At 44.5% G+C, this 15,183-nt stretch overlaps 1 protein-coding gene across 1 annotated transcript in view; it reads left to right on the top strand.

Annotated features, from left to right (window-relative positions):
* Positions 1–362: 362 nt before the first annotated feature.
* dnhd1 (dynein heavy chain domain 1) overlaps positions 363–15,183 on the top strand; it is a 112,873-nt gene continuing 98,052 nt past the window's right edge. Inside the window, exons 1-5 of the mRNA XM_072462678.1 lie at positions 363–3,098; positions 3,170–3,290; positions 4,501–4,660; positions 11,014–11,257; positions 13,200–14,460. Coding sequence (XP_072318779.1) covers positions 413–3,098; positions 3,170–3,290; positions 4,501–4,660; positions 11,014–11,257; positions 13,200–14,460 — 4,472 coding nt within the window. The 5' untranslated portion in view covers positions 363–412. The remainder of the gene's footprint in view (positions 3,099–3,169; positions 3,291–4,500; positions 4,661–11,013; positions 11,258–13,199; positions 14,461–15,183) is intronic.

Here is a 15,183-nt window from a genome sequence, read left to right as displayed (position 1 = left end):
TTGTTAGATTGTTTTAATTTTAGTTCTTTCCTTCTCTGTATGAATGAGTGTGGAGTGAATTCATAAAGTAATCTAAAGAGCTTTGTGTATCTGCCATATGATTCCAAAGCATTATTATAGTGCATCGATTGGTCTCAAATGTGAATGCACCTGAGCATGTTTAAAACGTGTAGTGTTCTCTTGATCCAAAAAGATTACAAATATAATCACTAGAGTAATGTTTAAACAAAAATAGGGAAAAAGGTCAAATGTTATTAAGAATTAATATTTATTTATTTTTCCATAGCTGACTCTGTTCAAACCAGTGGATTCAAAGTTCCAGCAAATGATGTACAATATCGCCAGGAACCCTCAGGTTCTGCTCCTTCTTGGTGATGATCTTTGTCAGCTTCTCACGTCAGGGCTGTCTACGATGGATGGCATTACCACTCAGAGTGTGGAGCTGTTGGATTCCCTCCGCAGCCAGTATTCCAGGCTGATGTTCCTAAGTGACAGGGAGCTCATTCTTGTATTTTCATCACTTCCAAGCCCCTCCGCCATGCTCCCAGTTGTCCGCAAGCTCTTTAGAGGGGTACAAGAGCTTGACTGTAGGCACAGTGATATTAGCTTCGAATGCCAAGCCACGCTGGGTGTTCTAGGTGACTTCAAGGAACGGATTACCTTTGTGTCTCCAGTAGAACCCTCTCTCAATGCTGCGGAGTGGTTATCTGACTTTGACAAGCAGCTCCACTTGTCCATGATAGAACGCATGAGGGAATGTTCTTTTGTCAAGGAGCAGCTTGGACCTCCTAAGCAAGTTATATCTGATGATGTAAGAGTTGAACAGGCGAAGCTTTTGAATGATGTGACCAAACAGATTCTAAATGTTGCAGGGCTGCTGGTGACATACCCCAGACAGTGTCTGCAGGTGGTGGAAGAGGCTGTTTGGTGCAGCATTATGGAGGACACTTTCCCACATCCTGTCAAAGTGAACAACCTTAAGTTCTACCTGAGAACTAGAGTGATGGTGCTTGGTAGTGTCATACGAGATAGATTCATTCTACAGAAGGTTAGCAATGTGAAATTAGCATGTTTGCGGCAGTTCCTGCGGGCGTTAGTGCTGATGACAATGAATCACTCCGAGAAATTATCCCAACTCCAAGGAGTACAGGGGCTGCTGCTTTCCTCCTTCGAATGGCTGAGATTTTTCAAGTACCACATAAGTGTTCAACATAACCAAGAACTGCTATGTTTTGTAGACGTCTTGAATCAGCGACTACAGTACGGTTGGGAGTATGCTGGTTCAGAAGAATGGATTATTCCGCATATGCCTTCGACAGAACGTGCAAAATTAGGTGTTATTTTGGCACTCACAAACTTCAGGTGCGGCCTTGTCAATGGCCCCTGCAAGACGTCAAAGAAAAACCTCATTGTCCAGCTAGCAATGGCTCTGGGTAGAATGTGTTTTGTATTGGAGTGTGATCCAAGTGTCAGGCCTGTTACGATGGAGAATTTATTGCTAGGTTCCCTTCAGACTGGGGCCTGGCTTGTGCTGGACTCTGCAGACTTACTGTCAGCAAAGGTATGTACTGCTCTTGGTCAGTTTTTGTTAGATATTCATGAGTCCTTCTCCAAAATAACGAAGGAGAGCAAGGCATCAATTGATATTGTTGTAGCAGACAAAAAAGCCCCTGCTTCCTTCAACTACGGCTGTGTTATGATTTCGTCAAAAGTACAAACATGTAACTTTCCAGAGGATCTCCAAACAGCTTCCAGACCAGTTGCCTTAACCCACCCAGATTACAAATTCATTGCCGAAGTCATGCTCACGGCCATGGGTTTCATGGAAGCTAAGTACTTAAGTCAACGTTTGGTCTCATTATTCACATTTACTAAAGATTGCTTGCTTCTGCCTGGTTGCAAAACTCCAAATGATAGCTGCTTTTTCCTCATCTTACAAAATATAATTGCCTCATCTGAACTATACTTGGAACAATGTAGAAAGCAGTTAAACTTAGCTAAAGAAAGTGGTTCAGTGTCCACAGTAGTGCAGAGTTTAATTGAGGAAGCCGCTGTTTGTAAATCAATTCTGTCCGTCTTTATTCCTTGGACTCACGAGCTGAACAAAACCATAGAGTTCCAGCAACTTTTCAAGGAAACGTTCCTGGGAGTTTACCAATTTCCATCACTTGAACATTACCTTGAAGAACAGGAAATGTCTGAAGTGAAAGGCGCAATTTTGGAGGTTTTGCACGCAAATCATTTACAGCCTGATGCAGAAGAACTTAACAATGCTCTTACAGTTTACCAGTATCTTAAATCTGGCAAAGCAGTGATACTCAGTGGTCCTAGTGGCAGTGGAAAGACCAGCTGCTACTCAATTTTGGCTGACGGTCTCAATTTGCTTGCTACCAAAAAAACAGACAAACAAAGCATTGCATTGAGAAGCTTTGTGAGACCACTTATCCTGTTTCCCAACTCATTGTCTCACAAAGAACTGCTTGGGCACAACTGTGACCACAAAGGCTGGCAGGACGGTGTACTCACAAATTTCCTGAGAAACTGTGGCAATGCGGAGGGAGTGGTGAACTGGCTTGTACTGGATGGAGAGAAATCAAATAACCAAACAGAGGAACAAAGCTGGATGGACACTATAGTCTTGCTGTATCACTCGCCTGGTCGGTTCATGTGCTTGGCCTCGGGGGAGCACCTAATTCCTCCACAAGAACATCTCCAGGTCCTTCTAGAAGTGAGCGATTTAAGCACTGCCAGTCCTCTAGCCCTTACTGCATGTAGCCTTGTCAACTTGACTGGCGCCGAACTGTGGAGGGCTGTTTGGAAAAATGAGATGAACAAGATCTTCCTAAAATATAACCCGGACAATTGTGTACAACGTACTTGGGAGACACTGGCTGAAGATCTTTTCCCTACAATGATGGGTTTACTTGAAAATTGTATGTCATCTGCCTGCCATTTTCCGTCAGGATCATGTAAAAGGCCTCCTGTCGGACTACAGGAAATCACATCCTTTTTCCGCATCTTAAATGCCCTCATCCAGCGCTTTAAAGTTTGCCTGAAGGTTCATAATCTTGAAGATGCAGAGGAGCCTGACAGCAGAGGTATGCAGCTGTGAGATGTTGGCAGCTGTGTTATGAATCTTATATTAATCAACTTAAATGTACATTTTCAGATGTTCCACACCACGAGTCCTACACAGCTTGTGCCAGTTTAGAAAATAATGCACCAATGCTTGCAAGAAACTGTTTCTTGATGGCCTTCATTTGGGGCTGTGGTGGACATCTTCATCCGAGGTAAAGAACAAGAACATTGTGATCAGAAGGGAGCAGTGGGTAGAGAAGCCAAATTCAAAATGATGTCACTTTTGTAAAAGTACTGGTCCAAGAAACCCCTAAAACCTAAAGTAAGTAACTCAGTATCTTTTGGGATACTTCTACGTAAGAGTAACAGTAAGAGTAAACATCTGGAAGTCCAGAACCTGATTTATAATTTGTTAACGTATTTGAAAAACATGAAATAAATTCACAAAAACTAGATGTGATCAAGAAACAAATGTTCAAATCTTTCATTGTCAACAGAAAGCTTTTATCACTTGTAGACTTGTCACAGTGGGAACCAAAACTTTTACTCAAGTAAGAGTACTTTTACACTATACACTGTACAAATATTTTACTCAAGTAGGATAGGTATTGCATCGGCAGGCCGCAGCTCGTGCTGTCGCAGAGGCAAAAACCGGGGGCTGGGAGGAGTTCGGGGAGGCCATGGAGGAGGACTATCGGTCGGCACCAAAGAAATTCTGGCAAACCGTCCGGCGCCTCAGGAGGGGGAAGCAATGCTTCATCAACACCGTTTACGGTGCGGGTGGAGACCTGCTGACCTCGACTGGGGATGTCGTCGTTCGGTGGAAGGAATACTTTGAGGATCTCCTTAATCCCACCGTCACGTCTTCCGAAGAGGAAGCAGAGACCGGGGACTCAGAGGCTGACTCGTCCATCACCCAAGCTGAAGTCACTGAGGTTGTTGTCAAACTCCTCAGTGGCTCTGGGGGTGGATGAGATCCGCCCTGAGTACCTAAAGTCTCTGGATGTTGTAGGACGGTCTTGGCTGACACGTCTCTGCAATATCGCGTGGCGGTCGGGGACAGTGCCTCTGGACTGGCAGACCGGAGTGGTGGTCCCTCTGTTCAAGAAGGGGGGAGATCACGCCCCTCAGCCTCCCCGGTAAGGTCTCCTCCACGTTGCGAGGAGCCAGCTGAGGTGGCTAGGGCATCTTTTCCGGATGTCTCCTGGGCGCCTCCCTGGGGAAAGTCCCGTGGAAGACCCAGGACACGCTGGAGGGACTGTATCTCGGCTGGCCTGGGAACATCTCGGGATCCCTGTCTGGGAGTCCCTGCTTAGACTGCTGCCCCAGCGACCCTGCCACGGATAAGCGGAAGAAGATGGATGGAAGAAGGATAGGTATTGTGTGAAAACTAGCAACTATTAACATTATATATTTCCCCAGTGTCTGGCCCCGTTTCCAGTGCATTGCTCGTGAAGTGCTGTTGAAAAGTCGGTACCAGATCCAGGTTCCAGAAGGAGAAAGTGTGTTTGAATTCTTTGTCACCTCAGAAAGATGTGTATGTCTGCAGACCACCACGCTGACAAGCCACATCTCCCCCAAGGTAGGGCACCCTCCCAACGCTGGGAGATTTCAACCATACAGGTCATAATAGGCTTATGAATGAAATAAAATAATGTTTTGGCCCGAAGGCTTTATTAGACAGGAAAGACAGCGTGAAATGGGGGATGAGAGAGAAGGGAGGACATGCAGTACATTGTCAGAGTCGGGATTAAACTCACAACACTACGGCCAGCTGCACTTGGAGCCTGGCCTATGTGTGCTGATGTCTTAATTACACGACAACGGACAGAATTAAGCAATAGAGCAGTTGTTCTTAAGTCATATATTCGATTAATCGGTTGATAATGTCTAAAGGGGCGTTCAGACCGCTGCGTCAAAGCGTCCAGTTTACACTAAAAGTTTTTATGTGGACGCGCAACTTGGGCGTCCTGTGTTTTTGCAAATCCTGCGTTCTGAGCGCCGGACGTGCCTCGTCGGGGGCGGACGCTTTGGTCGCTCTGGACGCAGAAAAGTTGGATAAAGCTGAACTTTTTTTGTGGCAGACGAGGTGCAGCAGCCAATTAGAGATTACGCTCTAATGACGTGCCCATGCACGACCCAGAAGAAGACCCAAAACAAACTCTGCAACGATTTTTTAAAAATCCTCAAGACGCAGCTCTTGGAGCAAATCATGATATTGACTAAACTCTGCTGAGCTCTGAAGTATCTGTGGGTCCCAGACAGGCCCCGGAGTCTATCGCCTCCGTTTGGACTTTGTAAAGTAAATTCACCAAAGCCACTTTCTCAGCCTGTTCTGCCACCGCACCAAGAGAACAGCAACACTGGGAAACACTACAACTCCTCTACTGCTCGTGTGCGCTGGACGCCTCGGATGCAAGTCTGCTGGTGAGTTTGTTTTTTGGACGTGCGTCCGGGACATCTGCCTTCAAATGTACGGGCGTCCAACTCTGGCGTCCGGCGTGAATTTGGACGCAGCGGTCTGAACGCAGCTTTAGGTTCATTGTACCCAGATATTTTTATTAATGCAGATAGTGTCCTAAAACTGAGAATTTTATAATCCTCTCCAAAGTGAAGATTTTTTAAATGCTGGATATCTCACAGACTAGTGGACTGACCAAATTGATTTGGTTCTCTTTAACAGTTAATCACTTAAATCACTAACACAATCTAAAAATGTGTTACCTACCTCAAGCCAAGGCTTCAAGGCTTCACACTTTCATTTAATATATGAATAACCTTTGTGTAATGTATTGATGATGAGTGCCATACTCTTCGGGTTATACAGTGCTCCTGAATAAAAGCTGCTCACACGAAATTTACAAAGAAATTAGAACTTGTACATACGTCAAAAAGCCGCAGTTGCCCATGGTGTAACTTGAGATATTTACACATACATAAACGCGGTAGTGATGTGTCTTTTGAACCGGGGGTCTCGCGGTGCACCCGAGGTCCACTGCTCTGTGTTACTAATTAGACTCATTTCTAAGTGAATAGTTGTATTGTAATAAAACACACAGCATTTTGAAGCTTAAACACATCACAGCTGTCCCTAATGTCCCCTCTGTTCCTACTGTCCCCTCTGTTTCTACTGTCCCCTCTGTTTCTACTGTCCCCTCTGTCCTTGATGACTCTGTGTGGCTGACAGTGTCTTCACATCTGGTTCATCTGCTCTTGAGCTCGTACTCATCGAGTGAGTGTTACTGTGACATGAGATATTTACACAGAAATATGGTCCAGATAATGATGCACATGTGTCTTTGACTCGTGAGTCAGGTCTGGCCAAGAAAGTCTCATTTCACTGCGGCAGGTTCTGAACTGCAGACCGCCGTATATCGCATGTCCGCGCTCCGCGTGTGTCTTTGTTTTCTGCCGTGTCTAGAGTCACTTCCTCATTAGGCTACCCAAAATAAATTGCCTGTTTGCCGTAACCCAACTGACCCGGTATGAAACTAGCCGACTGAAAAATAAATATCGGCATTTTTTTGAAAAAACGTCAGCATCTTTTATTTTTCAATTATTTAGCCGACTCACCGACCGGTCTTTCTTAAACCGGCGTGTCGAATATTTTTGTCACGTTGGTCAACATATCTTTCATACCAAAGGACTGATAACGCACCACCGAAATGCATGTGCGACTTCATATTCAGTCCTCCATATGCTTCTGTAACAAAACAGAACGCGCATAGATGACGTTATGTTGTCTTTTACAAGTTAGTTTGCCTCTGTCGGCGCCACTGAGGTTTCCATAGTAATGTGACACTCTATCAGAGTGTGACATTTGACTTAGGCAATGCATTCTGGGATTGAAACACGCCCAGCAGCACAACAAACATGGCGGCGCCCGTGTCCCCCGCATTTTCCCCCGCTCGCCTTCGCTACCAAAATAAAGGATAACGGCGTACAAAAGGTCGATTGAAATATCTTAAAATCGTGAGATTTAGCCTCCCGATCCCTGGACTGTTGAAGCCTGACCCCTGGACTGTTGAAGCCTGACCCCTGGCGGTCACTCCGACTCAAAAAATGGCAAATTTTTTATCTTTTTTTTTGCCTTCAAAAGTAAAAAAAAAAAAGAATTTGACCTTTATACATAGTATGTCATTTTTAGAAGTTTTTGCCAGTGCCCCACCTCCTTTAGTTGATTAATTGATGCACAGTGCATGTCTTTAGTGGACTCACAATTTATTTGATCTACACTCTATAAAGTTGGTCTAAAATATTATTAATGTAGTTTAAAGTGTTTTCTTAATATCTTAGAAACAGATTCAGTTCTAGCCATTTGGACACTGTTTTTAAAAATCAAGACATTTTGACTTATCCTCATCATTCTCAATATTGGGATCTAGTTTGAGAACTCTGAGCTGCATGAGCCCTGATAACAGCCTGTCCTGTTTTAAGTTTACCCTGACACTAATCTTCTTTGTTACCCTAACAGCCCTGTAATGGGCCAGGGAAATCCTATTGTTGTCTGGCTGCAGCTCCCTCATCACTGATGATTGCCCGATTAGCATCTGAATGGCCCCATTGCTTTAAAATGCTGTTTTATATTACCGGTAAATTGAACCTTAAACCTCCATTTCTTTTTAAAGAGGGATTCTCTTTTCTTTCTTAAAAAACAAAAATAACCTCTTTAACTCTTCTTTCAAACCATCTTTTCTTCTTGCTTAGAATCTTCATCTCACTGTCTTCAATTGAGTGGTTTGTGGCTTTAAGATGCAGATACACAGCGCTCTGCGGTCCTGAATTTGCGTGTCTTCTAGGTTGATACAGTCTTTTGTGCAGTGGCTGTGTGTTACCCAAGCCGAGTATCCACAGGCTGAGAGAGCATTCCGGACGTGTTATTCCTGCTTCCTCTTGCCCTCAGCTGGTGGACACTTCTTGGGCTCTGTGTTGTAAAGTTCTGATCACCCCCAGCTTGTGCTGTTGTGGATGGTTACAGTCAAAAAGTAGGTGCTGGTCAACCAAGAAAGGCCAAGCGGTTCTCCTTAGTGTCTTCTCTTATAAACTTGATGTTCGGGTCCACTGCACTGACGTGCCCTGAGAACGCTTCCAGCTCTTGTTTCTTGATTGTAACAAATGTGTCATCCACGTAGCAGGACCAGAGACTTGGAGGAGTGCCTGCGCCATGTACCAGTTGGCCATGATTGGAGGGACAGGAGAGCCCATGGCACAGCCATGAATCTGTAGAAGTGGCCCTGAAAATTAAAGTATGTGGTGTTCAGACAAATGTCTAGTAGATTGCAGATGTGTTCAGGTGTCAGATTGGTCCTTTCCTGTAAGGTTGTGTCCTCCTGCAGTCTCATCCTCACCACTGCCACTGCCTCAGGGGTCGGGATACGATGTGAAAAGTGACATCACATCATATGGAAGCATTACATCATTTGAGTCCTTTTGAAGATGTATTTCTTTGTCCACAAGTTTGGGTGTTTTCCACATGTTTTGTGTTCCCCACCAATGGTGCCAAATTGTTGTTAAATGCTTGGCCACATTGTATGTGATTGTTGCTGCACACTATGGGTCTAAGTGGAACATTCTCTTTGTGAATTTTGGGAAGGCCAAAAATGCATGGAATGGCTTCTCCAGGATACAGTCTGTAGTGCCTGTCTTTCACCTCCTCTTTCTAAAGCTTCTGTAAACGGTCCATCACCTTCTTCTTGTAGACAATGGGAGGGCCTCTTTTCGAATGTTTGTATGTGGTAGTGTCCTCGAGGAGGCTGTGGACTTTGGATTCATAAACTGCTATGTTGATGATCAAAGTGCAGCGCCCCCTGTCTGCTGATAGAAAGTTAATGCTGATCCTTTTGCAGTGCTGAGAGTGTCTTCCCCTCTTTAGGGGTAATGTTTGAAGACACCTTTCAGCCTAGCTGTGACATATAACCTCAGGTCTGCAGTTTCTGTTTGTCATTTTGTTGTTCCTAATTGCTGTTTCTGTGGCTGTGATATAGTCTTCTGTAGGAATGTGGTTTGAAATGTGTTTGAAATGTGTCTAAGGACACGGGACGCTGGGACATTTGTCTAAGGACACGGGACGCTGGGACATTTGTCTAAGGACACAGGATGCTGGGACATTTGTCTAAAGACACGGGACGCTGGGACATTTGTCTAAGGACACGGGATGCTGGGAAATTTGTCTAAGGACACGGGATGCTGGGACATTTGTCTAAAGACACGGGATGCTGGGACATTTGTCTAAGGACACGGGATGCTGGGACATTTGTCTAAGGACACGGAATGCTGGGACATTTGTTTAAGGACACGGGATGCTGGGACATTTGTCTAAGGACACGGGATGCTGGGACATTTGTCTAAGGACACGGGATGCTGGGACATTTGTCCAAGGACACGGGATGCTGGGAAGTTTGTCTAAGGACACGGGATGCTGGGACATTTGTCTAAGGACACGGGATGCTGGGACATTTGTCTAAGGACACAGGATGCTGGGACATTTGTCTAAAGACACGGGACGCTGGGACATTTGTCTAAGGACACGGGATGCTGGGAAATTTGTCTAAGGACACGGGATGCTGGGACATTTGTCTAAAGACACGGGATGCTGGGACATTTGTCTAAGGACACGGGATGCTGGGACATTTGTCTAAGGACACGGGATGCTGGGACATTTGTCTAAGGACACGGAATGCTGGGACATTTGTCCAAGGACACGGGATGCTGGGAAATTTGTCTAAGGACACGGGATGCTGGGACATTTGTCTAAGGACACGGGATGCTGGGACATTTGTCTAAGGACACGGGATGCTGGGACATTTGTCTAAGGACACGGGATGCTGGGATATTTGTCTAAGGACACGGGATGCTGGGAAATTTGTCTAAAGACACGGGATGCTGGGACATTTGTCTAAGGACACGGGATGCTGGGATATTTGTCTAAGGACACAGGATGCTGGGACATTTGTCTAAGGACACGGGATGCTGGGACATTTGTCTAAGGACACGGGATGCTGGGACATTTGTCTAAGGACACGGGATGCTGGGATATTTGTCTAAGGACACGGGATGCTGGGACATTTGTCTAAGGACACGGGATGCTGGGACATTTGTCTAAGGACACGGGATGCTGGGATATTTGTCTAAGGACATGGGATGCTGGGACATTTGTCTAAGGACACGGGATGCTGGGACATTTGTCTAAGGACACGGGATGCTGGGACATTTGTCTAAGGACACTGGATGCTGGGACATTTGTCTAAGGACACGGGATGCTGGGACATTTGTCTAAGGACTGTCTGTTTTTCACTGTCGCCCTTCGAGGAAACTGCTGTTGCGATTTTGGGCGTTACAAAAATACATTGAATTGAATGTAACTAAAATGCGAGCCATTTGGAGCGCACATCTAGTAGGTTCTTGATCCAATTGTTTTTGCTGGACCTTTCCTAGGTTCTTCTTTTTCAGCAAGATGTTAAACTTGATTTCAAGTTCTTTGCATTTTTCCTTGCTCTTTAAACAGAAATTAAGGTTTAAGGTTCAATTTATTGGTTATATACGAGAGCATTTTGTCAATAAACAGGAAACAGCTGATGCTAATGTGTACTTTCTTTTGCTTAGTCTATTGGTTCAACGAATCAAGATCAAGTCAGCGTTTTGTGAGATCATTTTCTTTCTTTCATTTTGTCTTGTTTCAGACTGACTTTGCAGTCTCTTATTCACTCATCTCGCTCAAAAGCCTTCTGGGAACCAAAGAGAGCAGACTACTGCTGTAGAAGTTTGCCTTGAACCCCTTCAAATGCTCAGTGCCGTTCACTTGGACAGTGGAAACATGGCTTGCGTATCTTGCATTACATTTTCTTGAAGACAAGAAAAAAAAAACACACGAGAATAATAACATAATTATGATTACATTCATATTTAATACACTTTGCTCTTACTCTTCTCTCTCAGTATGGGGTTTATACACATCTTCTGAACATCATGTTGGAGGCCAAGCAGTCGGTTCTCCTGGTGGGAGAGCCTGGTTCAGGAAAGACCACAGTGTGTAGGAGTTTGCCCACTTTCAGAAGGCCGTGTGTGAGCCTTTGTGGCAGTGCTGTCCTGGGCCCCTGGGACCTGTTCACTGTGTTTGGAAGCACTACACAAGCCTCCAACCTGCTGCTGTTTGTGGATGATCTACACCAGGCTGCCACAGGTGCGTACTTCCACTTCATGTACTAATGCTCAGGGAGACATTCACTTTTCTGACTTTTGTTGGTTGTACACATCGCCGGGATTATAGCATAATTGCCCAATTTTTTTTTTGCCAAAATTACTATATTTTTCTTATTTTGCTCTCCATACTCTGCTGTATCTATAGTTGTTGTTGGCTGCATCCTTGGCCAATCAGAGGGCTTATATATATACATTTTTTGTGATATATAATATACAAATATATATATATATATATATATATCTGTATATATATATATATACATATACATATGTATTTTGGGTGAATTAAATACACATTGGCAGTATTTATTCAATGCATAAATTATTTATTTTTGTTATGAATCAGATATCATGTTTTCCGCACTAAACCACATGTGGTGTAGTGCCTCATTCCTCCAGGAGTGTTCCATTGTAGAAAAAGCTTCAATTGTATCATCTGGACACCAAAAGTCATTCTAAATCTGCAGATCTAATCTGAGAACTTGGATATGTATCCTACACAAACTTACACAAAAACAGAGCAATGTTGTGCTAGAATGAGTGTTAGAATCAGAATCAGAATTAGAAAAGGTTTATTGCCATTGTCAATGAACAGTATTCACAAACAAGGAACTTGCTTTGGTGATTCTGTGCAACATAAAACTATGAACAATGATAAAACAACCCGTATAAGTCAAAAAGAAGAACAATTTAAATCTGCTATGTGATAAAAATAAATAACTAGATAATGTGCAATGGCCGAAGCCATTGCGAGTGTCTGCTTTCTTGCGTAAAAGTACTACATGTGTGTCAGTAGTACTGGTAGTACTACTTAAGATAAAAAGTCCGATTTAATTGACAACAAATTACATTAAAGCCGCGCTTGCGGCGATGATGGCTCTCGCCTTCCCACACGTCCATGTTTTCTGCTGCGTTTTGCAGCATACCAAACGACGCTCAGTAATTCACCGTTGATGATTGCGTAGTTGAAATAGTTGTTTGTCCTGACAAATTGCAAGATCGTGCTGAACACAGACCTGAGCAGGGAGAAAGAGAGAGAGAGCCTCGGTGACCCGGCCGCACCCCCTCCTCCCTGTACCTCCGTCACCTAGCAACAGAGACGCTAATGCTAGCGTAAGCATTAGCACTAGCGAGGGGAGTGGCCTCCTGCCTCCTGAGGTCCTACAGGTTGAGAATGACTCTTGGATGTCTCTGAGCTTTCTGTATGATGATGAGGGATCCACCCATACCAAAGTCAAGCTCTCTGAAGTCATGGCTGCTTCTTTTGAAATGTGCCAAGAGCCAGTGTTGCTGGTGTAGTGGCACAAAATCAGGAGAACTACTTTATTAAAAAATGATGTTCCTTACCCCCCCAAAAAAGTCATGCACACTTTCAGTCATGCAGTATCTATAGTGAGGAAAGTATTTGAACACCCAGTGATCTTGCAAGTTCTCCCACTTAGAAATTATGGAGGTCTGAAATATTCATCATAGAGTCATTTCCACAGTGAGAGACAGAATCTAAAAAAAAAAAATCCAGCAATCACATTTCACATCATTTATTTGTATGTTATTGTAAGATTATCTGCCGTCTTAAAGAGATAAGCAAAGTCCTGCACCTAGTAGGGAACTTTAATCAGTCCCACACATGGCGCAGAGGGCCACCTACTCAAGGGGCCCAAGCAAGCGATATAACTGAGGCCCCAGAATATACATTTCAGAAGAAATGAGAACAATGTCCCCACATGGTGTGTAGAAAAATTCACCAAAAAAATGCCCCGTTGTTCAAAATTGTAGTTGTTGTTTGGTCACAGTGCACCTTTAATACATGTTCCACCTCGTTTAATTACATGGTGCCCTCTAGTCATTATATAATGAATGAAATAGTGTATTTTTAATCCTGTTCAACTCTTGTACATGTTTTCCTTTCCTTGACTCCACAGATGTGGCTGGTACAACATCTCCCGCTTTAGAGGTTCTGAGGCAAAGTGTGTCGACTGGAGGAGTGGCCATGTTCAGTAACTCCTCCCTCCGGCTCCTGAGCACCAGCAGCGTGTCCTACATGTGTGCCGGCTGTGTGCCCTCCCACCCCCCCACGCTCTCCCCGCGCCTCACTCGCCTCTTCTCCATCTTCACCTTGCCCACCTTATCTCCAGAACTGATCCTCTCTCTGCACTCTCCCCGTCTGCAGCTGTGGATGCAGCCGCTGCTCCCAAATGCTTCAGAAATGGTGTCTTGTATCATCTTCGCTACTCACAATCTGTATTTGGCGTTGCAGGAGCATTTGGACGAGACTGATTTCCTCTTCTCCATTCACGACTTGCAGAAAGTGTTCCAAGGCATGACTCTTTGGCAAAGCGACCGTTCCATGATCGGGCCAAATGCAATCCTTGTCAATATTGTGAAACTTTGGTTACACGAATGTACACACACCTTTATCGACAGAGTAAGCCAAGGTCAGCGTTCAAATCTGGAAAGAATTATGGGTGATGTTTGTACGGCTCATTTTGGAAACATGTTGGAACAAGTGAACGTGTTCCATTGTCCGGAAAACATTGGCTGTCCTAAAAAAGATCAAACTATGGACAGTGAAGAACCTCTTAGATATTCGGATGTGGTGTACAGCCCAGAACTGCCTGCATTTATGAAAACAGAGCAAAACGGGAGCAATTTGAAGCAGATCACTTATAAAAAGTATTTGCTTGATATTTTTACTGAGGCCCTGCAAAATATCTTGAACAAAGAGTTTTACAAAGATCACCACTGTCTCTCCAGCGGCTTTCTCCGTACATATGCCGTGCACCAGCAGAGGGCGCGGCAGCTAGCGCACATCTTTCGTGTCCTGCTCATACCTGGAGCTCACGCTGTTCTCCTGGCCTCCAATACGGGCACCGGGCGCAGATCCACCGTTCGCTGCGCTGCTCTGCTCACTGGAGCTGATCTTCTGGAGGTCCACTCTGCCAACGAGAAGGAGCTGTCAAGGGTGCTCAGGGAGGCGGGTGACAGGAGCCGGGTGCGAGGGGCGAGAGTGCTGCTCCTGGTGCACATGGACGTGAGTGCGGCTGTCAGAGAGCGCCTCCTGCTGGTCATGACTCAGGGCGGGTCGGGCTTGCACATGCAGGAGCAGATAAAGCAGCACGTGGTCACGGTGACCTCCAGCGGACTGTCGCAGCGCTACCATCTGGACCACTGGATGTTAGACAAGTAAGTCATGTCTGTGGTGCTAATGATGTGTTCACACGATAGAATGTGATGTCATTATCTCAGATGGTGGCTAGCGTGTAAGGATGTAATTTAATGAAATTTTTTTTGTAAATGTTAACTGTATTGAGAGGGCAACATTTTTTAATTATGTTTTAGAAAAAAAGTATTATTTGCTAACGAAACCAATGATCCTCCGCTCACATTTTCCTTTGAAATCCCCACTAACTCATTTGCACTATCCCCGTGTGACATTTTTTTCTTGGCTCTTCACTTTTTCCTGTGTGGACTTTCGATCTTTTGATGTGAGGTCAAGTGATTGACATGTGAAGAGCGGGACTAAAGGCCTGGGATTACCTCCCTTGTTATGATGTCATCAGGCTGCGTCTCCCAGATTCAGACTGAGCCGTGGGGATTGAAAGTTCATCCAGAATCAGTGAGAGCTGAAACAGCTGAAATTAAAACTGTCTTCAAAGCTTATTATTAATACAAGATATATTGCAATCGATCTTATTTGTACTCTACTTTCCACTAATCCATCGCCCACTGCATCGTGACTTAGTTGTTTGTGCTGTTACCAGGATTTCTATTTCTCCGACGGTGCGGTTCGTCCTAAACCATAAACGTCCGTGTTTGCGGTTGTGAGGAATTGTCAAGAAATTAGACATAAACCAATGCTATTCCTTAAACACACAGAGAACATAATTCAACTTAGAATATGAAACG

The sequence above is a fragment of the Eucyclogobius newberryi genome, unplaced genomic scaffold (assembly GCF_026437365.1).
Source record: "Eucyclogobius newberryi isolate DKJ021-1_F unplaced genomic scaffold, fEucNew1.0.hap1 SCAF_4, whole genome shotgun sequence".
Taxonomy (NCBI): domain Eukaryota; kingdom Metazoa; phylum Chordata; class Actinopteri; order Gobiiformes; family Gobiidae; genus Eucyclogobius; species Eucyclogobius newberryi.
This window is presented reverse-complemented; position numbering and strand designations above follow the sequence as displayed.